Genomic DNA, 26,029 nt, shown 5'->3' with positions numbered 1-26,029 from the left:
AAACTAGCCATTCACCTTGTTCTCAGTTGTCGCCCCAATATGAAAATCGCACTAGTTACAGTGGTGGGGTGGCTAAGACTGTTCCCTTACCTGGAAGCCCCATCCCTCACCCAGTTTGCTGGCAGGGAGCCACTACAGACCCGGGACGAGCGATTTTCGCGTGAAAAATATCTGAGAATAACGTTTTTGTCCTTTTTTGTACTTGCCGCCCCAGTAAAAATAAAGCCTAAAAAAACCATCAAACGGTACGGGGGGACCCATTGGGAAATCGGGGTTTTTGGGTGGGGGTGGGGGAAACGGCGAACGAAACTCTCAATTCCCGGGGTTATGAGGCCAGAACTGTGACACTTTATGCAAAAATTTGACCCCTTACTCTGCATTCAAGGTTGAGTAGGCTAGGCTAGGCTAAGACCACTTACATTGCAAAACTTTAGAACGACTAGCCTACATGTAAAACTTCTAGACTAGGCTACCACTAACCGACATGGGCTCCGACCCCTTACTCTGCATTCAAGGGTTGGACGTAGGCTAGGCTAGCTACCACTAAACGACATTATATTATTCGCATTTTTAAAGATTCTTGGCAGGCGAGACATGTTCTGGCAAGAGGTAATATTGCGCTGCGCCGCGCCTAACCCACAGAGCTTACAGTAGGCGCGGCGGAACGGCGCTACGCGCTTATCCGCATTTTAAAGATTCTTGGCAGGCGAGACATGTTCTGGCAAGAGGTAATATTGCGCGCGCTAACCACACAGCTTACAGTAGGTCGTGGCGGAACGGCGCTACGCGCCTTATCCGCAATTTTAACAGATTCTTGGCAGGCGAGACATGTTCTGGCAAGAGGTAATATTGCGCTGCACGCGCTAACCACAGAGGTTACAGTGAATTAGCCACAGTACATACACAAAAAACCACGACTAGCCTATTTCTCCCCACCATAACTGTAACATTGACCACCTTCCTCGTTCGTCACCGGCCTTACTGTTCGAACACGAGCTCCGGTACAGGCTTCGAACTAACCGAAACAGTACTGTTCGAACACGTGCTTTGGTACTGGCTTCGAACTAACCCAAACACTAGTTTTAAGGCTAACAAACATTAATATCAACTTACCTTATTCAACCTTATTCACATTTTCAAAGTCGCTGCTGTCCGACGACCATGAAGGGGTAGAAGAAGGCATCAGTCTCGGCCTCTTTGGAACGGGGTGAGGGATCACGTGTCTCGCTGGTAGAAGGTCCTGGCCTTATTGTTTCGGGCCGGGAAATCCAATTTGAGATGGGGGATGTTTGGGCGGCTTTTTGAGCGGGTAGATACGTTTGATTAATTTCAGGAAACGCTCGAAAATGGACACGGAACATCTTGTAGATACCGCTTCTGGATACAGTACGTAGAAAAGTAGCTTTTCGTAAAGTTCTTTCTGCGTACCGTGTCTTCGGTAGCGCGCTCCGTTAAGGACACGCCACTGCGATTCTATAGTGTTCGTGAGTACATTGGGTCGTCAGGGCTAATAAAGTTAACGCTGTGGTTCACGACATTATGCGCAAAATAATGATCCCGGACTTTGCTGTACGACTTCCAGCAATCAGATATGATTGTGGTTTCTGGAAGTACGTTATCAAGCAACACCAGGATCAGAGTTTCGGCAGATCGGTCTGGAACCACCTTGAAAAAGGTCTCACACATGTCTGCCGGTCAATGCCACCGAACACCCAAGATCCGTCTACCTTTCGGCCAAGGTTGTACGTTGTACTTCCGTTTCCCAAATTTAGATTCGTCGATCTCGACAATATGACCAGGACCACCGATTTTCTTATTATCAGCAACAGGATTTGGCAACATACATCTCTACAAAAAAATTGATACCAATCGACCATGGTGTTCGGCGCTAAGGGCATAAACCAAATCTGTGACAACACACTGTGGGATCTTCTTTGTGAAGCAAAATATTAATATAATAATTGTCTCAAGAGACAAACGCGACTTTTCAAAAAAACGATCCGTGCCGAACTAATACCTTCTTACCGCACTTACTGTTTTGTACATCGCCACATGTATATCGCGTGGCCCGTGGCCTCGCTAGTCCCATGTTTCATGAATCGTCGGTTCGCTGTGTTTGCATGATGTGCATAAACCCCGAATAGTCCCCTCCCCAAGTAACCCTTCCCTATGTAGCCACTTCATAAATTCGTCCGTGTTTCTTAAAAACTCGAGAAGGATACCAATATACAAAATGCGTATATTGATCAAACTGTTCAGCAGTAATACTTTTTCGTAAACAATACGGAATGAGTTCTATCCATGGCGGCGGTGTAGAACGGAAAGGGCAAATTTTGTGACTGCAGGTATGATTGTCTGATTCATATTCATGGGACACGTTTTTATTGGTTGGTAGGAAGTTAATCCATGTCCCTTGGGATGACCTAGGTCAACCTGATACAGGATTATTGGTTTGGTTTAAAATTTCCCGCGTTGGGGGCGGGCCGACGTACAGCGCTCCGTCCGCGGCCAACTCAAAGAACTACGGGAGCTCGGACCGCCGTGTCAGCCTTCACATCAAGTGGGTACTTAGAAAAATATTAGTTTCACAGGAAATATCGGCGGATGGTATTTTGGCGTAAAATAGTCGGATAAGTGACTTTTCTGGTATATATTGGAATTCTGGACAACTTTTATTCTATGCATTTTGTTATTTGGAGTAATGGTTCTGGAATTGTCAGATCTGTCCCGGATCTGCGAACTACCCGCTGGCAGCTTTTTAATGGTAGTTTCATTTCAAAGTTTGGGTTTTGTGGATAGTTACATAACCAGATACTTTTGTTCTTGTTTTATCAGTAAAATAACTTTGGTAGATCCACAGGGTACTTATCCGCGGCGGCCTAGACTATGGCAGTTGCGGTTTTTCTATGCAGTTTTACCTACTGAACAAGAATTTAAGTAATATTTATTCGGACAACTGTAATTAACCCCCAGGGGCCAGTACTAAACAGCGAAATACAATGGACGCCCCAATCCCTAGATGATCGTATCAGCGGTTACGTTCCTGCAGTCTGTGTGGATTGCTTCTGTAAAATTCCATAATTTTTTTTTTTTTTTTTTTTTTATTTGGCTTTGGGTTCTGTAGATGATATGCAATTTTCACATTAAGTGTTTTTTTAATTTATTTATTTAATTCAGGCTTCTGTAGCTGAAATGTAATTTGTTCCGATACGTAATACAAACCCTCGGTCCTTTAACAATAGGAAGGTAACTAGCGGCAGCTGGGACGGTCGTAAGCTTCGAACAAGGGGAGAACGGTAGTTAACTGCTTGTCCGATCGTGCGCGCGCCCGCGCGCCCGAGAGGTGAAGAATCACTTTTTGCTTTCGGCCGCGGGTGTGAAGGACGTGTTCGTCATCGATCTCTGCCCGCTTCATCGTCGTATGCTTTGTTTATATTGTTTTTTACTAATGGTTTGGTTTGACTTGAAAATGAAACTGTAAGTACACTGTTTTCATTTTCATTACTTAATTATGAATCAACATGGAACTATCGCCGTAGAGACGGCGATTTCCGCTCTTTTCATGAATTGAACCCTTGAAGTTATGTCTCGGTGCCAGAGGGGCGGGCGCACTCGCGCCGAGTCATGTATTTTGGGCGAAAAGTGTGTAATTGAAAGATGTAAGTACACTTTTTCATTATATTTTGCCCTGTGCGTTCGTTGCCGAGAGCTTGATTGCGCTCGGCAAGAGCCTTTTTTCTTATTTTGTATGAAATAGAATGCAATGAAAGTGGATTCGCAATGCAGTTTTCTTTTCATTTTCATTTATTAATTGCATCAAATTTAATTTTGGATCAATTTCCGCTCTTACCCGGGAATTAATCCTTACGATTTATTGCTGTGAAAGTGAAAATAGCAAGTGCAGTATTGTTCATTTGTTCCGATACGTAATACAAACCCTCGGTCCTTTAACAATAGGAAGGTAACTAGCGGCAGCTGGGACGGTCGTAAGCTTCGAACAAGGGGAGAACGGTAGTTAACTGCTTGTACCGATCGTGCGCGGCGCCGCGCGCCCGAGAGGTGAAGAATCACTTTTTGCTTTCGGCCGCGGGTGTGAAGGACGTGTTCGTTCATCGCTCTCTGCCCGCTTCATCGTCGTATGCTTTGTTTATATTGTTGGTTTTTTACTAATGTTTGGTTTGACTTGAAAATGAAAACTGTAAGTACACTGTTTCATTTTCATTACTTAATTATGAATCAAACATGGAACTATCGCCGTAGAGACGGCGATTTCCGCTCTTTTCATGAATTGAACCCTTGAATTATGTCTCGGTGCCGAGGGCGGGCGCACTCGCGCCGAGTCATGTATTTTGGGCGAAAGTGTGTAATTGAAAGATGTAAGTACACTTTTTTCATTATATTTTTGCCCTGTGCGTTCGTTGCCGAGAGCTTGATTGCGCTCGGCAAGAGCCTCTTTATTTTGTATGAATAGAATGCAATGAAAGTGGATTCGCAATGCAGTTTTCTTTCATTTATTAATTGCATCAAATTTAATTTTGGATCAATTTCCGCTCTTACCCGGGAATTAATCCTTACGATTTATTGCTGTGAAAGTGAAAATAGCAAGTGCAGTATTGTTCATTTTCATATATATTTATGATAGCATCATATTATTATGGATCAAGTGTTTTCCGCTCTTACCGGGAATTGATTTTTCCCTCTTTAAGTTCTATGAAGTGAATCGCAAGTGCAGTATTCTGTTTCATTTCATATTACTTTTCACTGCTGTGCGGGGTAGGGGAAGCGAAGGTCTGCCAGGAAGTCGTCGGAAAGCTCTCCCGCGACTCCCTTGGTATCCGATTCTTCGTCTTCTTCCTGCCCCCCCGCTCAGCTTCCTCGTATTTGTTTTTGGGGTCTTCCTTCCGTTCGGGGTGGGGCATGTCTCCCCCCCCGTGCGCAGAGGGAACCCCTCTTACTAATCTGTCTGTGCTACCGCAGGTGCTACATCCGTGGGAGACGACCTTGGACAGGTATGGACCACTGCGGCTGCAGGGCGTGCCTAGCATCCACGATCTGCTGCAGAGTCTAGCGAGGTCTGGGGCGGTGACCTTGGAGTGGTCTCCACTACAACCTTCACGGCCGCTTATGCTGCTTCCCCCCGCTGGTCTACACTCCCCATGCTGTGTCGGTGACGCCGTCTGCCGCTTCTAGGGCCGGTCGCCGCCGTACGAGGAGGGGTATGCCGCCGCCGCCTGTGTTTTCTTCGTGTTGCCTGCCCCAGACTTCCGCTGTTCCAGCAGCTCGCCCTGGATCCGGACCGCCAGTACCACGCTGGCTGCCGATGATTCTACGAGGCGATGGCTGGGCCTGCCGTACCTGTCGCTGATTGTGGTTCCCGCTACTGGCTTGGCTGTCCCTTCTGTGTTTACCGCTGCCGCTGTTCCTGCCGCTCCTGAGCTGGTTGCTGTTCCTGTCGCTCCTGGTCCTGCGCCTGTCCATGCTGGTCCTGCCCATGGTGTGTCTTCCCCAGTCCCAGGTCCTTCCGGACAGGTGCAGTCGGGCCGTGTTGCTTCGGCAATAGGCCCGACTCTGGCCTGGATGGAGGACCTGACGATGTCCTGCGTGAGCTGACGAAGAAGAGGAAGGTGTCATCTTCGTCTTCGTCTGTTGCTCCTCTTCCCCTTCGACTTCTAAGGCCCATAAAGCCGAAGAAAGAAGAAGGCTGCCTCCCCCCCCTAAGAAGTCTCCTTCGGGAACTTCTAAGGGCCCGTCCCACCTCGGTGGGACGGGGGCGGGGGGTCCTTCTGCTGGTCTCCTGCTCCTTCGGGAGCGGGGCCCGTCTCCCCTTCCGTAAGGAAGAGATAGACGGGGACCAGAGGAGTATCGGTTTAGCTCTGGTACTTCCTCGCCTGTGCTAGCGGCGATGCCGCTACGCCAGGTTCCGGCTCGGTCTCTCGTTCGCGGGAGATCCGAGTGTACGCTCTCCCTCGGGAGACCGTGCAGCCAAAGTTTCGGCGCCAGAGTTCGCTCGGCGCCAAGACCACGGCACGGAGCAGAAAGGCTGGCGAGAACCGCTCAGGTGACTCTCGCCAGGCCAGCGGCCGCTCTCGCAGCGACAAGCTGGTAACCGGGTTTTTTGTTATTCCCCCTAAGAAGACTCCTTCGGGAACTTCGAAGGGCTCGTCACATTCCGGCTGTGACGGGGGGGTTCTTCTGCTGGTCTCCTGTTCCTTCGGGGAACGGGGCCCGTCTCCCCTTCTGAGAGAAGAAGAAGACGGGGACCAAGGGTGTGCTGGCTACCGCTGGTACACCCTAGCCTGGTCTTGGCAGCTCTGCTGCTAAGCCAGTACCGGTCGGTTCTCGGTCCGCGAGAAGTTCCGAGTGTACAATCTCCTTCGGGTGACCGTGCAGCCAAAGTTAAGACGCCTGAGTTCGCTCAGCGTCATGACCGAGGCACGGAGCAGAAGACTGTCGAGAGCCGCTCAGGTGACTCTCGCCAGGCCAGCGGCCGCTCTCGCAGCGACCAGCCGGTACCTCGGGGTGGGTGGACGTGACGGTCTCTGACGGCCACGGGTGGAGGCTGGGAAGAGGTCCCCCAGGTCCCCTCGACCGACGGTACCAGCCTCGGCTGGTACCAGCGGTTTGACGTGCCGCGAGGACGCTCACCGGTCTCACGGCGAAAGCGAGCTCTGCAGGTCACCTGACCGCCGCTCCCACAGGGACTGGGCGGATACGGTGACCAGCAGCAGCTCGTCTGACGCACGGGACCGGGGTCGACGTGCTCAGTCGAGCCGCTCGCCACAGGTGAGCGGCACGGCCAGGCCTGCAGATCGAATCCCCACGCGCGGGGTTGGTGATCGGCTGCAGCCCCCCACGTACGCTGGTCCTGCCAGCGAGCGGGGGGGGGGAGCGTCAGGTCTGTCTCTCCACTACCTTACAATTCAAAATTTTCCTCGGGCCTTACACCGGGAAGAGCGAGGTAGCTAGGAGTGATCGTGAGAGGTGCGCCGCTCACGATCCCGTCACGACGCCGCACGTGCCACGTATGGTCTTAGGACCAACCAGGACGTACGCGCAAGTGATTGGAGGCGACCGTCAGGGGGAGAGTGGTAGCGTCAGTTCTGTCTCTCCGATACCTTCAACTTCCTCGGCATACGCCAGGAAGAGCGAGGTATATAGGAGTGATCGTGAGAGATGCGCCGCTCACGATCCCGTCACGACGACGCACGTGCCAGTTGGTCTTAGGACCAACCAGGACGTACGCGCAAGTGATTGGAGGCAACCGTCAGGGATCTGTTGCTGGTCCTTCTTCTGAAGGAGGAGGGTCCTGGGAGCTGCTCTTGTTGGAGGGACTGGACGGTCCTACTCCTCAAGACGCTGTAACTTCCGAGATTCAGAGTAAACTTACCCAGGTTATTGCACTGATTCGTCAGCACAACGACCGGGGGGGAAGGATCGCCGCTCCACCAGCAGAGCCCATGTCTCTGCTCGAGTGTTTTGGGGCCCGAGAGGGAACCCAAAACCGACGGTGGGTATGCCGCGATCGGAGCTTGCCGATTCTGTCTTGAACCAGAGTCTCTCGTCTCCGGACAAGAAGGCTCTCTCAGTTCTGGCGGTCGATCAAGCTACCACTCCACCTACCTCTACTGCGACAGCGGCGTTTCTACGTGTCTTCGGACACCGTATTTAATACTCCTTCGGTCCTCCTGAGAGGTTTCGACCTCGACGAGGACTGGAATGAGTCGGAGGACGGTATCGGCTCTCCTGTCAGGTGGTCGATCAGCCCCACCCAGACGAGTTCACAGTGGCGGCAGACCCTTACCTACAGTGAGAGTTCGTAACCCTCCTCTGGGAAAACGTTTCTCCTGACGATACGTTTTCCCAGACTCTGAGAGGCCATCGCCGCAAGGCGATGGCTGCTCCTACTCTTTCTCCAACTGCTAGTTCCACTGGGGAAGGCGAGCGAGTAATCCAATTCCTCCCCATTCCCTCTCTCCTTACGGCTACGAGGGGAAAGGGGAAGGATCCTACAGAGATTTCTCGTAGGATCCCACGTTGGGGACTGCGCTTACCACGGGGGGGACCTTCGGGTCCCTACCTGACGTAAGCCCCGGTCGTTGAGGAGGGATCCTGCCCCATTCTCGATTTCTACGGGAATCGAGAGGACCACCAGCCGATATCGTTTGACGAATTCGGTGGGGGTTTCGCAGACTGCTTAGAATTCTACGGAATTTCTAGCGCATTCAGAGTGTTAGAGTTTCTTACGATCTCCAAAACACTTAGGCGAGACCACGGTCCAAAGTGAGCGAGACGAGAATCCCCGATATGTTACACGATAATCGGGAACCTCGCCTATGCTCGAATTCCTGGAATTTCTAGCATTAGGAAGAAGACTGCTGCTGAAAGAAGACTATCTCACAGTAGGCGACCAACCTGGAATAGAGAAGAACGGACGGGAATATCCAGTTTGGCTTTGAACTATCGTCTTAGTATTCTGTTCACCATTGAAGCTTCCTTCGAGGAAGACTTCTCCTACTCTCTTTAATAGAGAACGAAGGTGGTCGATCTCCAATCCTTATTTTGTTTTCTTGAAGGAAAGAATTTAGGATGGAGATCGTTGTTCAGAATCCTACAAATATACTACGTATATTAACCTCGCGACATGATTCTGCTTAGCAGTTGAATGGTCCGAGGGGTAGGCGCATATCCTGGTTATTTACGGATTGCGACTTAGACGAAAAGTATTCTAATTGAACTGCAACCCGGGTTTGCCTGCAACCTCCCAGGAGTTTCCAGTTTCAATTTTAATTTTATACTTATGGTGTTGTCAACAACAACACCATTTAAGCTTTTATATTTACCGAAATTCGTTTCGCTTAAATATAATTGCTCGAGCATATCTTTTATGCTCGGTGGTTCTAGCCGAACGCATTCCTTCGTGGAAAGGATTACTTGGCAACTCAGGATGACGAGTCAGCGACAGCTACTGCGTATTGAATTGCCCGAGGCATTTCAGTATCAGCTGCCGCTGTGAGATAGACGGTTGGTTATGTCTTTCTCACCTGTTTTGATTGAATAACAACCGTATCTCTGCCCAAAAAAAAAACAATCACGGACTTAAGTCTCTGATTAACGGGGATTCTCGCATACATGAATGACCATCTACTGCTGGAGAAAACGCTAGTATTCATCGTCTTCGGTATTTGCGAGAATTTTAAACAGAGATATCTATTCGACTCTCATCTTTTCTGTTTACGCACGGTAACAGAATTCTGTAATAGTCTCTTGCTGCATCGTATCCCGATAATGCGAATGATTTTTGCGGAATCTGAGTTTGTCCTCAAAATATCTTGTATTCGGAGGTGTACAATTGTTCATTGTTCACCCCGGATTAGCAGATGTATTGAAAGACATCGCCTACTCCCACACCTGCCAGCTCTACTTCCAAACGTTCAGCCCATGAGAAGCAGTTCTTCAAGCGGCTCTCCCCTGTGTTTCATTACTGAATAACGCCCCGCTTTCATTGCACAACGAACAGCAATGAAATGGCGGTTAGCGTTTTCAGTCATTTGTAAGCACAGGTTTAGAATCTTGAGATTCTTCTCTCGATTCAGCTGGAAGACGTAGGTTGCATTCATTGCCTACCTTCGTCTTCAACGTCACATAGTGTTGTTTCTCCTTAAGCTGAGATTCAACGTCTATGAGATTTTCTTGCCATCAGGGACCTCGGTCTTTTGAAGGCAATTGACTTTCGCCTTTTGAGCTTATGCATTAAGAGAATCATCGCCGCGCCGTCCGGCATCGGTGACTAACAAATATTTTATTTGTTTGGTCTCTCAGCATAACTCTTTAAAGGGCGAAGGTCACGTGACTTACCCAGGATGCTTGGACAACTGCCTCTACTGATTCCGAACCAGTCAGTCGGCAGCTGTCAGAGCGCCCGAGTCAGTTACGAACTATGCTGTGGACTTAGTTCGGTTGTTCCAGAGCAATCATTACTTCGTCTTAATAGCTTGTCAGTATGAGTACTGTACATAACCAAAGTCGAGAAGAGGGATAGGTCATACGACTATTCCCTTCTTTTCGTCTTAGGTAACTGCATGACTTCTCTTGAGAAGTCAAGCACAAAGGGATGGGGATTTGTGACGCTCGATTTCGTACCGATCTTCGTAGCGAAGACTCAGAACCCTTCGGTAACTGACGATTGGTTTCGAGTCCTTCACAATACCCTCCCTAATGGACTTCACCGCCTCCGATACGAAGGCTATGCTGCTTTGTCCTGTGAAGGTGCGACGGAGCTGTCTGAAGAAACTCGACACCCAGGATGAGTGTGGACGCCTCTTCATCATTCTCTCGCGTTCCGCAAGAACTTCTCCGTGGCGCAGGTAATGAAGGCAGGCGCCTGGTCCAACCGGACCGCATGCACCTCCTTCTACCTTCAGGATATTGCCCACAGTTCCTTGGATCTTTTTCCTTAGGAACTGTGGTGGTTGCTCAACACGTTGTGTAGTTAACCCAGACCCTCGCAGGCTGAACAGCATCGAGTCCTGGTGTGACCGTAAGAATGGATGAGGAATGAGAGTGTGACTGGCTCCTCTTCCCATTTTTTTCTTCCCTCTACCTTTGGGTAGAGGGACACGGTCGTCACCCTGCTGGGTAAGGACGAGATGCAGGTGAGCTACTCAATAGAGCACCATCCTATCCCTTTCAGTAGGGATAGGAGTAAATATCCACCACTTCCTCCAACAAGGGGGAGGAAGTGGATGCCAAATTGAGACAAACCCATCATTTTATGATTGTCTCTTGCAAACAGGAACAAGTTCTTGCTTGCTGGTACGAAGAGTACGCTTGCCTCTCTCTTAGTACTTGGCCCAGAGGTCCTTGACCATTGATCCTGCGTGCACACCCCGATCAATCGGACAGAGGTTTGGATCCCTCCCTTGCTCTTACGACCAGGGAGGCACTCCAGGGTTGGACGAACACCAGTCTGTTCACCAAAAAGACTCAGATTCCTCCCACCAAGAAGTGAGTCTTCCTATTGTTAAAGGACCGAGGGTTTGTATTACGTATCGGAACAAATGACAATTTGTCGAAAATTGCATTTTTCCTAACTATACAAACCTGAGGTCCTTTTACATATAGTCCCACCTCATGCCACCCCTCACTCTGCAACTTTTTGCATGGGCCTAAGAAAAAAAAACAAAAGTGATTCTTCACCTCTCGGGCGCGCGGGCCGCGCGCACGATCGGACAAGCAGTTAACTACCGTTCTCCCCTTGTTCGAAGCTTACGACCGTCCCAGCTGCCGCTAGTTACCTTCCTATTGTTAAAGGACCTCAGGTTTGTATAGTTAGGAAAAATGCAATTTTCGACAAATTGTCATTTTCATATATATTTATGATAGCATCATATTATTATGGATCAAGTTTCCGCTCTTACCGGGAATTGATTTTTCCCTCTTTAAGTTCTATGAAGTGAATCGCAAGTGCAGTATTCTTGTTTCATTTCATATTACTTTTCACTGCTGTGTCGGGGTATGGGGAAGCGAAGGTCTGCCAGGAAGTCGTCGGAAAGCTCTCCGCGACTCCCTTGGTATCCGATTCTTTGTCTTTCTTTCCTGCCCCCCGCTCAGCTTCCTCGTATTTTGTTTTTGGGGTCTTCCTTCCGTTGTTCGGGGTGGGGCATGTCTCCCCCCCACCCCCCCGTGCGCGAGGGAACCCCTCTTACTAATCTGTCTGTGATACCGCAGGTGCTACATCCGTGGGAGACGACCTTGGACAGGTATGGACCACTGCGGCTGCAGGGCGTGCCTAGCATCCACGATCTGCTGCAGAGTCTAGCCGAGGTCTGGGGCGGTGACCTTGGAGTGGTCTCCACTACAACCTTCACGGCCGCTTAGGTTGCTCCCCCCGCTGGTCTACACTCCCCATGCTGTGTCGGTGACGCCGTCTGCCCGCTTCTAGGGCCGGTCGCCGCCGTACCGAGGAGGGTATTGCCGCCGCCGCCTGTGTTTTCTTTCGTGTTGCCTGCCCCAGACTTTCCCGCTGTTCCAAGGCAGGCCTCGCCCCTGGACTCCGACCGCCAGTACCACGCTGGCTGCCGATGATTCTACGAGGCGATGGCTGGGCCTGCCGTACCTGTCGCTGATGTGGTTCCCGCTACTGGCTTGGCTTGTCCTTCTGTGTTTACCGCTGCCGCTGTTCCTGCCGCTCTGAGCTGGTTGCTGTTCCTGTCGCTCCTGGTTCCTGCGCCTGTCCATGCTGGTCCTGCCCATGGTGTGTCTTCTTCCCCAGTCCCAGGTCCTTCCGGACAGGTGCAGTCGGGCGCCGTTGCTTCGGAAATAGCCCGACTCTGGCCTGGATGGAGGACCTGACGACTGTCCTGCGTGAGCTGACGAAGAAGAGGAAGGTGTCATCTTCGTCTTCGTCTGTTGCTGCCTCTTCCCCTTCGACTTCTAAGGCCCATAAGCCGAAGAAGAAGAAGGCTGCCCTCCCCCCCTAAGAAGTCTCCTTCGGGAACTTCTAAGGGCCGGGTCCCGTCCCACCGAGGTGGGACGGTGGGGGTCCTTCTGCTGGTCCTCCTGCTCCTTCGGGTGAGCGGGGCCCGTCTCCCCTTCCGTAAGGAAGAGATAGACGGGGACCAGAGGAGTATCGGTTAGCTCTGGTACTTCCTCGCCTGGTGCTAGCGGCGATGCCGCTACGCCAGGTTCCGGCTCGGTCTCTCGTTCGCGGGAGATCCCGAGTGTACGCTCTCCCTCGGGAGACCGTGCAGCCAAAGTTTCGGCGCCAAGACCACGGCACGGAGCAGAAGGCTGGCGAGAACCGCTCAGGTGACTCTCGCCAGGCCAGCGGCCGCTCTCGCAGCGACCAGCTGGTAACCGGGTTTTGTTATTCCCCCTAAGAAGACTCCTTCGGGAACTTCGAAGGGCTCGTCACATTCCGGTGTGACGGGGGGTTCTTCTGCTGTCCTCCGGTTCCTTCGGGAACGGGGCCCGTCTCCCCTTCTGAGAGAAGAAGAAGACGGGGACCAAGGGTGTGCTGGCTACCGCTGGTACACCCTCGCCTGGTCTTGGCAGCTCTGCTGCTAAGCCAGGTACCGGCTCGGTTTCTCGTCCGCGAGAAGTTCCGAGTGTACGATCTCCTTCGGGTGACCGTGCAGCCAAAGTTAAGACGCCTGAGTTCGCTCAGCGTCATGACCGAGGCACGGAGCAGAAGACTGTCGAGAGCCGCTCAGGTGACTCTCGCCAGGCCAGCGGCCGCTCTCGCAGCGACCAGCCGGTACCTCGGGTGACGTGACGGTCTCTGACCGGCCACGGGTGGAGGCTGGGAAGAGGTCCCCCAGGTCCCCTCGACCGACGGTACCAGCCTCGGCTGGTACCAGCGGTTTGACGTGCCGCGAGGACGCTCACCGGTCTCACGGCGAAAGTGAGCTCTGCAGGTCACCTGACCGCCGCTCCCACAGGGACCGGGCGGATACGGTGACCAGCAGCAGCTCGTCTGACGCACGGGACCGGGGTCGACGTGCTCAGTCGAGCCGCTCGCCACAGGTGAGCGGCACGGCCAGGCCTGCAGATCGATCCCCACCGCGGGTTGGTGATCGGCTGCAGCCCCCCACGTACGCTGGTCCTGCCAGCGAGGGGGGGGGGGGTAGCGTCAGGTCTGTCTCTACCACTACCTTCAACTTCCTCGGGCTACACCGGGAAGAGCGAGGTAGCTAGGAGTGATCGTGAGAGGTGCGCCGCTCACGATCCCGTCACGACGCCGCACGTGCCACGTATGGTCTTAGGGACCAACCAGGAGTACACGCAAGTGATTGGAGGCGACCGTCAGGGGGAGAGGGTGGTAGCGTCAGTTCTGTCTCTCCGATTACCTTCAACTTCCTCGGCATACGCCAGGAAGAGCGAGGTATATAGGAGTGATCGTGAGAGATGCGCCGCTCACGATCCCGTCACGACGCCGCACGTGCCAGGTTGGTCTTAGACCAACCAGGACGTACGCGCAAGTGATTGTTGGAGGCAAACCGTCAGGGATCTGTTGCTGGTCCTTCTTCTGAAGGAGGAGGGTCCTGGGAGCTGCTCTTGTTGGAGGGACTGGACGGTCCTACTCCTCAAGACGCTGTAACTTCCGAGATTCAGAGTAACTTTACCCAGGTTATTGCACTGATTCGTCAGCACAACGACCGGGGGGAAGGATTGCCGCTCCCACCAGCAGAGCCCATGTCTCTGCTCGAGTCGTTTTGGGGCCCGAGAGGGAACCCAAACCGACGGTGGGTATGCCGCGATCGGAGCTTGCCGATTCTGTCTTGAAACCAGAGTCTCTCGTCTCCGGACAAGAAGGCTCTCTCAGTTCTGGCCGGTCGATCAAGCTACTTCCACCTCCTCTACTGCGACAGCGGCGTTTCTACGTGTCTTCGGACACCGTATTTAAATACTCCTTCGGTCCTCCTGAGAGGTTTCGACCTCGACGAGGACTGGAATGAGTCGGAGGACGGTATCGGCTCTCTCCTGTCAGTGTCGATCAGCCCCACCCAGACGACGTTCACAGTGGCGGCAGACCCTTACCTACAGTGAGAGTTCGTAACCCTCCTCGGGGAAAACGTTTTCTCCTGACGATACGTTTTCCCAGACTCTGAGAGGCCATCGCCGCAAGGTGATGGCTGCTCCTACTCTTCTCCAACTGCTAGTTCCACTGGGAAGGCGAGCGAGTATCCAATTCCTCCCCCATTCTCTTCCTTACGGCTACGAGGGAAAGGGGAAGGATCCTACAGAGATTCCTCTGTAGGATCCCACGTTGGGGACTGCGCTACCGGGGGGGCCCTTCGGGTCCTACCTGACGTAAGCCCGGTCGTTGAGGAGGGATCCTGCCCCATTCTCGATTTCTACGGGAATCGAGAGGACCACCAGCCGATATCGTTTGACGAATTCGGTGGGGGTTTCGCAGACTGCTTAGAATTCTACGGAATTTCTAGCGCATTCAGAGTGTTAGAGTTTCTTACGATCTCCAAACACTTAGGCGAGACCACGGTCCAAAGTGAGCGAGACGAGAATCCCCGATATGTTACACGATAATCGGGAACCTCGCCTATGCTCGAATTCCTGGAATTTCTAGCATTAGGAAGAAGACTGCTGCTGAAAAAAAGACTATCTCACAGTAGGCGACCAACCTGGAATAGAGAAGAACGGACGGGAATATCCAGTTTGGCTTGAACTATCGTCTTAGTATTCTGTTCACCATTGAAGCTTTCCTTCGAGGAAGACTTCTCCTTCACTCTCTTTAATAGAGAACGAAGGTGGTCGATCTCCAATCCTTATTTTGTTTCTTGAAGGAAAGAATTTAGGATGGAGATCGTTGTTCAGAATCCTACAAATATACTACGTATATTAACCTCGCGACATGATTCTGCTAAGCAGTTGAATGGTCCGAGGGGTATGGCGGCATATCCTGGTTATTTTACGGATTGCGACTTAGACGAAAAGTATTCTAATTGAACTGCAACCCGGGTTGCCTGCAACCTCCCAGGAGTTTCCAGTGTCAATTTTATATACTTATGGTGTTGTCACAACAACACCATTTAAGCTTTTATATTTACCGAAATTCGTTTCGCTTAAATATAATTGCTCGAGCATATCTTTTTATGCTCGGTGGTTCTAGCCGAACGCATTCCTTCGTGGAAAAAAGGACATTAACCCTTGGCAACTCAGGATTGACCAAGTCAGCGACAGCTACTGCGTATTGAATTGCCCGAGGCATTTCAGTATCAGCTGCCGCTTTGAGATAGACGGTTGTTTATGTCTTTCTCACCTGTTTTGATTGAATAACAACCGTATCTCTGCCCAACAATCACGGACTTAAGTCTCTGATTAACGGGGATTCTCGCATACATGAATGACCATCTACTGCTGAGAAACGCTAGTATTCATCGTCTTCGGTATTGCGAGAATTTTAACAGAGATATCTATTCGACTCTCATCTTTCTGTTTACCGCACGGTAACAGAATTCTGTAATAGTCTCTTGCTGCATCGTATCCCGATAATGCGAATGATTTTTGCGGAATCTGAGTTTGTCCTCAAAATATCTTGTATTCGGAGGTGTACAAATTGTTCATTGTTCACCCCGGATTAGCAGATGTATTGAAAGACATCGCCTACTCCCACACCTGCCAGCTCTACTTCCAAACGTTCAGCCCATGAGAAGCAGTTCTTCAAGCGGCTCTCCCCTGTGTTTCATTACTGAATAACGCCCCGCTTTCATTGCACAACGAACAGCAATGAAATGGCGGTTAGCGTTTTCAGTCATTTGTAAGCACAGGTTTAGAATCTTGAGATTCCTTCTCTCGATTCAGCTGGAAGACGTAGGTTGCATTCATTGCCTACCTTCGTCTTCAACGTCACATAGTGTTGTTTCTCCTTAAGCTGAGATTCAACGTCTATGAGATTTTCTTGCCATCAGGGACCTCGGTCTTTTGAAGGCAATTGACTTTCGCCTTTTGAGCTTATGCATTAAGAGAATCATCGCCGCGCCGTCCGGCATCGGTGACTAACAAATATTTTATTTGTTTGGTCTCTCAGCATAACTCTTTAAAGGGCGAAGGTCACGTGACTTACCCGGATGCTTGGACAACTTGCCTCTACTGATTCCGAACCAGTCAGTCGGCAGCTGTCAGAGCGCCCGAGTCAGTTACGAAACTATGCTGTGGACTTAGTTCGGTTGTTCCAGAGCAATCATTACTTCGTCTTAATAGCTTGTCAGTATGAGTACTGTACATAACCAAAGTCGAGAAGAGGGATAGGTCATACGACTATTCCCTTCTTTTCGTCTTAGGTAACTGCATGACTTCTCTTGAGAAGTCAAGCACCAAGGGATGGGGATTTGTGACGCTCGATTTCGTACCGATCTTCGTAGCGAAGACTCAGAACCCTTCGGTAACTGACGATTGGTTCGAGTCCTTCACAATACCCTCCCTAATGGACTTCACCGCCTCCGATACGAAGGCTATGCTGCTTTGTCCTGTGAAGGTGCGACGGAGCTGTCTGAAGAAACTCGACACCCAGGATGAGTGTGGACGCCTCTTCATCATTCTCTCGCGTTCCGCAAGAACTTCTCTGTGGCGCAGGTAATGAAGGCAGGCGCCTGGTCCAACCGGACCGCATGCACCTCCTTCTACCTTCAGGATATTGCCCACAGTTCCTTGGATCTTTTTCCTTAGGAACCGTGGTGGTTGCTCAACACGTTGTGTAGTTAACCCAGACCCTCGCAGGCTGAACAGCATCGAGTCCTGGTGTGACCGTAAGAATGGATGAGGAATGAGAGTGTGACTGGCTCCTCTTCCCATCTTTTTCTTCCCTCTACCTTTGGGTAGAGGGACACGGTCGTCACCCTGCTGGGTAAGGACGAGATGCAGGTGGAGCTACTCAATAGAGCACCATCCTATCCCTTTCAGTAGGGATAGGAGTAAATATCCACCACTTCCTCCAACAAGGGGGAGGAAGTGGATGCCAAATTGAGACAAACCCATCATTTTATGATTGTCTCTTGCAAACAGGAACAAGTTCTTGCTTGCTGGTACGAAGAGATACGCTTGCCTCTCTCTTAGTACTTGGCCCAGAGGTCTGACCATTGATCCTGCGGTGCACACCCCGATCAATCGGACAGAGGTTTGGATCCCTCCCTTGCTCTTACGACCAGGGAGGCACTCCAGGGTTGGACGAACACCAGTCTGTTCACCAAAAAGACTCAGATTCCTCCCACCAAGAAGTGAGTCTTCCTATTGTTAAAGGACCGAGGGGTTTGTATTACGTATCGGAACAAATGACAATTTGTCGAAAATTGCATTTTCCTAACTATACAAACCTGAGGTCCTTTACATATAGTCCCACCTCATGCCACCCCTCACTCTGCAACTTTTTGCATGGGCCTAAAGCAAAAGTGATTCTTCACCATCTCGGGCGCGCGGGCGCGCGCACGATCGGACAAGCAGTTAACTACCGTTCTCCCCTTGTTCGAAGCTTACGACCGTCCCCAGCTGCCGCTAGTTACCTTCCTATTGTTTAAAGGACCTCAGGTTTGTATAGTTAGGAAAAATGCAATTTTCGACAAATTGTCATTTTTACGTGAAGTGTTTTCCCGTGGCAAATGTAATTGGATGTTCACTTTGGTAACAAATTAGTGTGGTAGCAATAGGAGGAAACACCGCAGTTGATCCATCATCATCGCGTGGCTCAGCCTTATTCACTATATATAATTGGTGAAACAAATCACATCTTTAAGCATACCATTCAAAAGATTGAAGTTTCGTCAACATAGTGTGATATATGGGAGCGCCATATGAACTATAATAGGCATGTGAGGTCTTTGTAAAATATGTTTTCAAGACAGTTTTGAAATCCAACATGGCGGCAACTGCGTGACTTGCTGTTCGTAACCATAGCCAAGCCACCATCTTTCCCAGCCTTCCCAGCTCTCATTTGAACAATGTTAGCGTATAGGGTAAACAACCCCAGTCAATCCATTGGTATCACATGGTTCGGCCTTATTCACACTATAGTTAATTGGTGAAACAAGAATACAATTACATCTTTAAGCATACCATTCAAAAGATTGAAGTTTCGTCAACATAATGTGATGTATGAAAGCGCCACACGAACTAAAATAAGCATGTGAGCTCCTCGTAAAATATGTTTTCAAGGCAGTTCTGAAATTCAATATGGCGGCAGCCGCGTTGACTTGCCGTTCTCAACCACAGATAATCCACCATCTTTCCCAGCCTTCCCAACACTCATTTGAATAATGTTACCGTACATATGTAACGTTTATTGGTCTTACTCAAGATTGCAATTGTAATCAGCACAATAAAACAACATTTTGTTGCCTATATTAGTGAAAGTATGAAACTTTTTATTCCCGGGATCATGGTTTGAACTGAAAATCCTTTTTACCTCATAATGGTGGTTTTATACCTCACTGCCATCACAACTGAAACTCCACAGTGCTTATTTGTAATTATGCAGTGTGGTCTTAATTCACTCCAAATTGCACTTGAACTACGTTGCTGTTCCTAGTTCCTAAGCGCTCACTCCACAAACACAGTTACGGGCAGCACACGAGTACACGGTTTATGAGGTGCAAAGCTTTATTCCCTTAATTGTTTACTTTACTTTGTTAACTTCAAAATGTTTATTTAATTCATGTCTTATCCAATTTTTTGCAACCAAATTAACCTGAAAAATTTCTAAAGTAGATACGAGCAGACAACAGCAAAATGACTCTTCATTGCCAATTTAGTGGAGCTTCACACATACACCGATGCATTTGCAAAACTTTCCATGAATTCTAGTTGTCATAGTAATGCAATAATGATAAAATTACTCTAATATTTATCTATACTGCAAATAGATATGCTAATTTCAAATATTTCTTCGTATTTGTGCAAGTCTTATACCCATTTCTGGGGGTAAACATACCAATTGGCAACACTGACAAACAATAGAAGAGCACGAACAACGCTGAAAGTATTGTTCACAGCAAAAGTGTTGATATTTGAGTCAAGAATTATTTACTTTTTCAACAACTTGTAAAAAAAATTATGCAATTCATGACCTTATACTGCCATGAACTATTTATTTGAATAATTATCCAGTGCACGCTTCTTCTGCCAAAACATCATAGTTTCCTTGGATAAGCCGTGGTTGGTGACAATGATGATTGTTGTGAAGAAAGTGCCCCAGTATCTATGGGAACAAGTGGTGTGCAGATTTAGCACATGGAATAGAAAGTTTATTGACACAAGTGACTCCGCAAACATTGAGATGGCGTCAATCTTCTAAAGTGTTGGTGTTATAAGTAAAAATTTTTCGAAAGTGTCATGGAGGTATGTTTGCACTGTGCATGACTATACTCTGTTTTTTTTTCATCTGTCCATCCGCCTGTAGTGTTTTTGTATGATAACACTGCGTCCCGGGCTTGAAATAGTTACGCTGTGTAAGTTTTAGGTAAATAAAGGATATCTGGTCGTACATTTGCAACTGAAAAAGTGTTTTAATAATTTACTGTATGCGAATTACACCGTTGATATTCGAAATAGGATATTGTTATTATTGTTGCATGTAAGCTGCCTTTTCGGGGTGGCGAATGGAACAGCCAGACGCAAATTCCATCAAACGGATGCTAAACCAGGTTACGTCATATTGTATCTGGCTGAAACGCACTTTATAAAAATTAACAGTACATAATGATATACTTACGTATAATGAAGTAATACGTTGACATCTTGCCGTAGTGAACAGCGAGAGAAGCTATTTTCCCGCAACTGCGTCTGGCTGTTCCATTCGCCACCCGAAAAGGGAGGCTTACGATTCAACCAATAATAAAACCTATTTAGAATATTAACGGTGTAATTCGCATACAGTAAATTATTAAAACACTTTTCAGTTGCAAATGTACACCCAGATATCCTTTTATTTACCTAAAACTTAAACGTAGCGTAACTATTTAAAGCCCGGGACGCAGTGTTACCATACAAAAACACCACAGGTGGATGGACAGATGAAAAAAAACAGAGTATAGACTTTCATTAACCTGTTTAATCTTAAAATATGACCTTAATTTCTAACTTTCGAGAAAATACTTTGAAAGGATAGTAGAGGTCTCGCGCTGTTGCTCTCACCACTGATGACTCATGACTGGTGCCCATCTCCAGTGTCAGGACATGTTAAAGTACTTTTCAAAGGGTGGATCCACATGTGGTGAAAATTGGATCAGCTAGTTGGTTGTTTCCCCTATACTCTGCATTTAAGTTAGGATTGCACTTCACTCTTCATGCTGTGACAGCACGTTTTTCTACTGTGCTTTGCTGCCTTTGTGTATTCTTTGTGATGGTGAATGATTGCTACTGCCAGCAAGCAGTTCAGTGCAGGGGTTGTCTGCAGTTCTGCTACTCATGTTTTTCCTATGTTTCAACTTGAATGTGTTACACTCATCAATCAACTCCCATGTGTTCTGTTTGCAACAAACTATTCTCCCTTGGGTAATAAAGTACAAAGGATAAACCCAAGTTATTTTGGAATTTCCATCAATATAATTTTGTACTGTCCCTGCCATGTGACTTCTAGTTTGACAAAAGCTTCAAGTTTCATTGCTATACCAAGATTCTTAAGAGTTTGTCTAGAATCCAGACACCAGAATAGATAATAATCTTGCTTTCTTAGACAGTGTCAGTCTTTAATTTCAAATATTCAGCCAGCTCACAGTTAGACATGACTTGCTGAATTTTAACCTCAGAAGTGTGAATAGTCCTGTATATTTGAAAGATTGAAGGTTTTATATATACAATGTATATAATCCCCTTTCCAGTTAGTGGTTTATCATCCTATTGTGCATTATCTGTTGTTATTGCATCTTTTTTATGATTTATCTTGTCATCTGTAGATATTTTAGGCATTCTATTATACAAGCTAAACCTTTAATGTGTCCTCCTATGTTATTATTATATATATATATAATTAATGAAAACAATATACTGCATCGAAGTGACGTGAAACCTAATACGTAATGAACGAGCCATTGCTGGATTTTAAAATCCCTGTGGATGTGCATAGGATTCATCTAACAAAATTAATAATGATAATAAAGTATGATGGTTCAACTTTTCTAAACTTAAACAGCTTCTTCATCTCACATTTTATCAATTGTTCCAGCCAATTTTGTTTTTCGGTACACCATATGCAAGTGCAGTGCCTCTAAAATTAACAATCTGTCGTCTAGTTGCTTTTCTTAATACCTTTAGTATAGCAACTTCTTCATCAGGTTATACTTACTTCATTTCGTAATTTTGAAAACTGTTGTACTAGTTAGATGCAATTCCATCATAGCCTGTTCATGAATTCCAAATGAATCCCACAAGATGCAGGATTATTGATCTCCAACAAAAAACTACTTTTTATAAATGATCTCTGACAAAAGACTACTTTTTATAAATAATTTTGCCTAAAATACCTTCACTATAACTGGAGTTAATAATGAATGTAAAGAATACATTAATTAATGGTTTAGAAGAAATTTAGTAAGGCATAAAGTTACGAAGTACCTGTCATTTAAATCCATCTTGTGCTGGACCAAGGATCATACGAAGATGCATGCAACCGTGATTTAGTGTTGATCAGTAATTAATTTTTCCACCAGCTGGGGCAAGTGACAAATAAAATAAAGTTAAATCTTTCAGGTTTAGAAATGGGTACCAGTAATTGAAATTAGAATGAAAAATTTAAATTATAGTATTTCATATAAAGTATTTTGATTTTCATACACTGTTCACATCTTTTAAACCTGCTGTTAATAGGTGGGATCCCTGGTGCGAAAGAAAGGGTTTTTCGGTTCCTCTGATAATCGCTGTGGTCAGCACCGTCAGTAATTCATAATCTTCTAGTATATTCCTGAATTTTTTTTGGTGTTAAGCAAACCGAAATCACACAAATTTATAATTAGATCATTTGGATTTTTTTGTGGGATTCAGATCCTTGAATATGTTTATATTTGATTTTTTGCATGTGTGTCAGTTAGTGATTTAGTACTTATTCTCTTAATTATCTATTAAGTGTTTGTATCCCTTGATTTTGCTGCCTTGTTTCACATTGCATGTGCAGTTATACGCGAGGGATAAATTGAATGCTTGATTAAATTGAGACTTCTATATGTTTTATACAAGATAATTATTCAAGCAGACAGGCTTTTCATCCTAAAAATCAAGTGCAGAGGTATTGAGGGATGGTTTAAGGGAAAAAGAACTTGTAGTAGTAGTAAATTGTGCGTAAATTTTTGTTGAATATTGCATTCAGGGAAGGTGGGTACGTCTCAAGTATAAAAGGCCCATTAAAACACTGGTTTAAAGCTAAGGACTATTATTTCGGTGGGCTAAATTCCACCTTATCAAGTAGTGAGTGAGAGAAGATGTTGCATTAGCGAAATATATAGTGATGCCTGGGTCACCTCGAAGCCGACATTGGTTCTGTTAATTTTCTTAATCAACTTTTATCATTACTTTAAGGAAGATATATTGTCTGTATGGTCAGAGTCCTAGTAGGCTCATATATATATCAATTTTGTTTGTTTTTACATTTTGATACAGTACTTTTTTTTGTTTTTCAGCTGTATCGCTTTTTGGCTCGCCGAACAGATGCTAAGTTCAACAAGATTATTTTGAAGCGTCTCTTCATGTCCAAAATTCACAGGCCCCAGTTGTCATTGGCTCGCCTCGTCGGTCATGCTAAGAGGCCCCGCCGTGAAGGGCGAATCTTTGTTGTTGTGGGAACTATCACCGATGATCTTCGACTGTTCACAGTTCCCAAGCTGACTGTAAGTCCATAACTTCAGTGTATTTCTGGTTTAGAACATGTGATATAAAGGTGAGGGTAAAACTACTAGAGTACTAATAAAAATATTGTTCGTTTTCCAAAAGTAACATTTAATTGTATGTACGTACTTCCTACAAATCATAACTGGGCAGTCATTGAACCCACTAATAAATTTTACCTTGGAAATTAAAGATATTGTGATGTTAATAGAATCTGGCATTACTAATTTGGGTAAAGTTTTCAAATGCATTTCTTTTACTTCTCAGCATCTAAATAATGTTGCAAAATATAATATTCATGTTTTATTTCAAAGGTATGTGCTTTGCGTGTGACTGCCAGAGCTCGTGCCAGAATTGAGAAGGCTGGTGGAGAAATTATCACTTTTGATGTATTGGCCCGTCGTGCTCCCTTAGGCAAGAACACTGTCCTCCTCCAAGGTAATGTGGTATAACTAATATGCTATCTTGAAACCACAAACATAATATTTTTAAGATTACATATTTTTATTAATTTCCTTATAGTGGTGTATCTGGACATAAAAAAAAAGTATACTGTTGGTGCAATGAAATTTTGTTGGATGATTATTTACTTTGAATGGCAGGGGTAAGGTTAAACTCAAATTTGGCAGGTAATCTGTGATGGCATAACTAAACCTTTGCAAAGTCAGTTACTATTTAAGGTACTTAGGTGCATGAAGGTATATTAATAAAAATAGAATAAGGCAAGTTTTGTGGTAGTTTTTATTCAAAATACATCAGTAAGAGTAAACATTTAAATATGCAAATATAGGTTAGAATGTAGGACATTGCTTTGTAGGCTTGAAACAGTATGGCTGTTTATTTTATAGTTTAGTCGTTTATCCTGTAGTCAATTCTTGCCAGGTAGTTGGTAATCATATGCAGACTCGCCTTTGTACAAACATTTCCTCTTGCCACTTAACGGGTAAAATATTTTGAATTTAATAAAAAATATTTTAAAGTTGAAATCTCAAAACATTGTTCTTACGATGGCTTTGATGTTGAGGATAACAGCAGTCTTCATATGTTCTTGCACAACAATACAAGTGTGATAATTATTGTTGCCTTTGCAAAAAGTCTTACATTTTTCACCTTGTTCTCTTTGAACATTGACTGTTAGGGTATTTGACTGGCTGTTCATTAAAAAATTAAAATTCTCTTGTAAAGTATCACAATTTACTTTGCTCCGTTGACACAGGATCCTCTATAAATGATTAGCACAACACCCATAGTTATTGTACACCAACAGTACCATGCTTAGAGGGGCGACGAGTTTTATCCAGTATGTTGTGATTTGCAAAATTCAGTACGTGTTTTGTTGTAGCAGTTGGGTACCATATTCCACAGTTGATTGGGACGATTTGTGTCAGGGGGGCCTGGGGACAAGGTGGTTTCATGTTTCAATGTACTAAAAAAAAAAAAAAAAAAAAAGGGGGTGGGTGGTGGTGTCCACCTAAAAACTTATTTAAAACTAGGTGGGATTTTAAAACTGCTATTTTGTTAGCAGAGGTTTGGCATTACATGTTTCAGTGACATTACGGTTTACATTAGAGATGGATCCCCTTTCCTGACTCCTGGTACATGAGGTCAGGGCAGAACTTGAAAACTGCAGCGCGTGTTTTTGATAAATGATCAAAATGGATATCCTATTGTAAGTAGGTATAGTCATTCAAAGATTGATGGCGTTATGGTAATTTAATTCAGATCGCAATTTACAGTGATATATGTGCAATAACAATTATACAATTACTGAATTTCTCTTACAGGTCGCCGTAAGGCTAGAGAAGCCGTCAAGCACTTCGGTCGTGCTCCAGGTTTGCCTCACAGTCACGCTAAGCCATACGTCCGCAGCAAGGGCAGGAAGTTTGAAAGGGCCCGTGGTAGAAGGTCAAGCTGTGGGTACAAAAAGTAATTTTGTTAAGAAGCTTAATAAAAGTCGAAGTAATCCTCTGTTTTGGTAACCTTTTTTTTTTTTTTTTTTTTTTTTTTTTTTTTTTTTTTTTTTTTTTTTTTTTTTGTGTGTTTACAATAACAGTAGTCAGAAGTTGAAAACTGCTTGGTCAGTAGGTTAAATGTGTCTACAAAGCCATTTTTTGAATACAAAGGTACAGGTACATCTGACATTACATTTTTTATATAAAGCCATTATCACTGGTTTCTAAGCCACGCCAGAGGTTGCTTTGATCTCTTGGTTCAAAAAGAGTGCCTCTGGCGTTATGGTGTTGGCCTGCCACCTCGGGCTTTCCATTGAGGTGCGAGATAATTAGTTCGTATGACCTCCCTTCCTATTTTGTACCTATCCTAACCCATATCCTTTATCTACAGCCGTCTGCATTACTCTGTCGTCGGTAAGTAGAAAAAACCACGTACCAATTAATTTCCACAACAATTAGATGTCATTGGATTTACTGACGTACATAGATAAAGATTTGTTTTCATGTAGGTGTGAATTAAGAAGTGTGAAAGTTGACTAACTTAAGGTAGGTGATATGATTCCCATGTAGTCTAGGAGCGCCTCAGTGGCGTTGGTATGGTGTTTGCGTCCCACCTCGATGGTCATAGTTCGATTCTCGGCCATTCCATTGATGAGTGAGAGATGTGTATTTCTGGTGATAGAAGTTCACTTTCGACGTGGTTCGGAAGTCACGTTAAGCCGTTGGTCCTGATGTGACCCACTGGTTCCATGCAA

The 26,029-nt window shown here is 46.4% G+C and overlaps 1 protein-coding gene across 1 annotated transcript in view; it reads left to right on the top strand.

The window, feature by feature from the left end:
• Positions 1–25,285, top strand: part of LOC135209240 (large ribosomal subunit protein eL18-like) — a 64,343-nt gene extending 39,058 nt beyond the window's left edge. Inside the window, exons 3-5 of the mRNA XM_064241932.1 lie at positions 23,118–23,324; positions 23,637–23,760; positions 25,107–25,285. Coding sequence (XP_064098002.1) covers positions 23,118–23,324; positions 23,637–23,760; positions 25,107–25,252 — 477 coding nt within the window. The 3' untranslated portion in view covers positions 25,253–25,285. The remainder of the gene's footprint in view (positions 1–23,117; positions 23,325–23,636; positions 23,761–25,106) is intronic.
• Positions 25,286–26,029: the final 744 nt, after the last annotated feature.

The sequence above is a fragment of the Macrobrachium nipponense genome, chromosome 37 (assembly GCF_015104395.2).
Source record: "Macrobrachium nipponense isolate FS-2020 chromosome 37, ASM1510439v2, whole genome shotgun sequence".
NCBI lineage: Eukaryota > Metazoa > Arthropoda > Malacostraca > Decapoda > Palaemonidae > Macrobrachium > Macrobrachium nipponense.
This window is presented reverse-complemented; position numbering and strand designations above follow the sequence as displayed.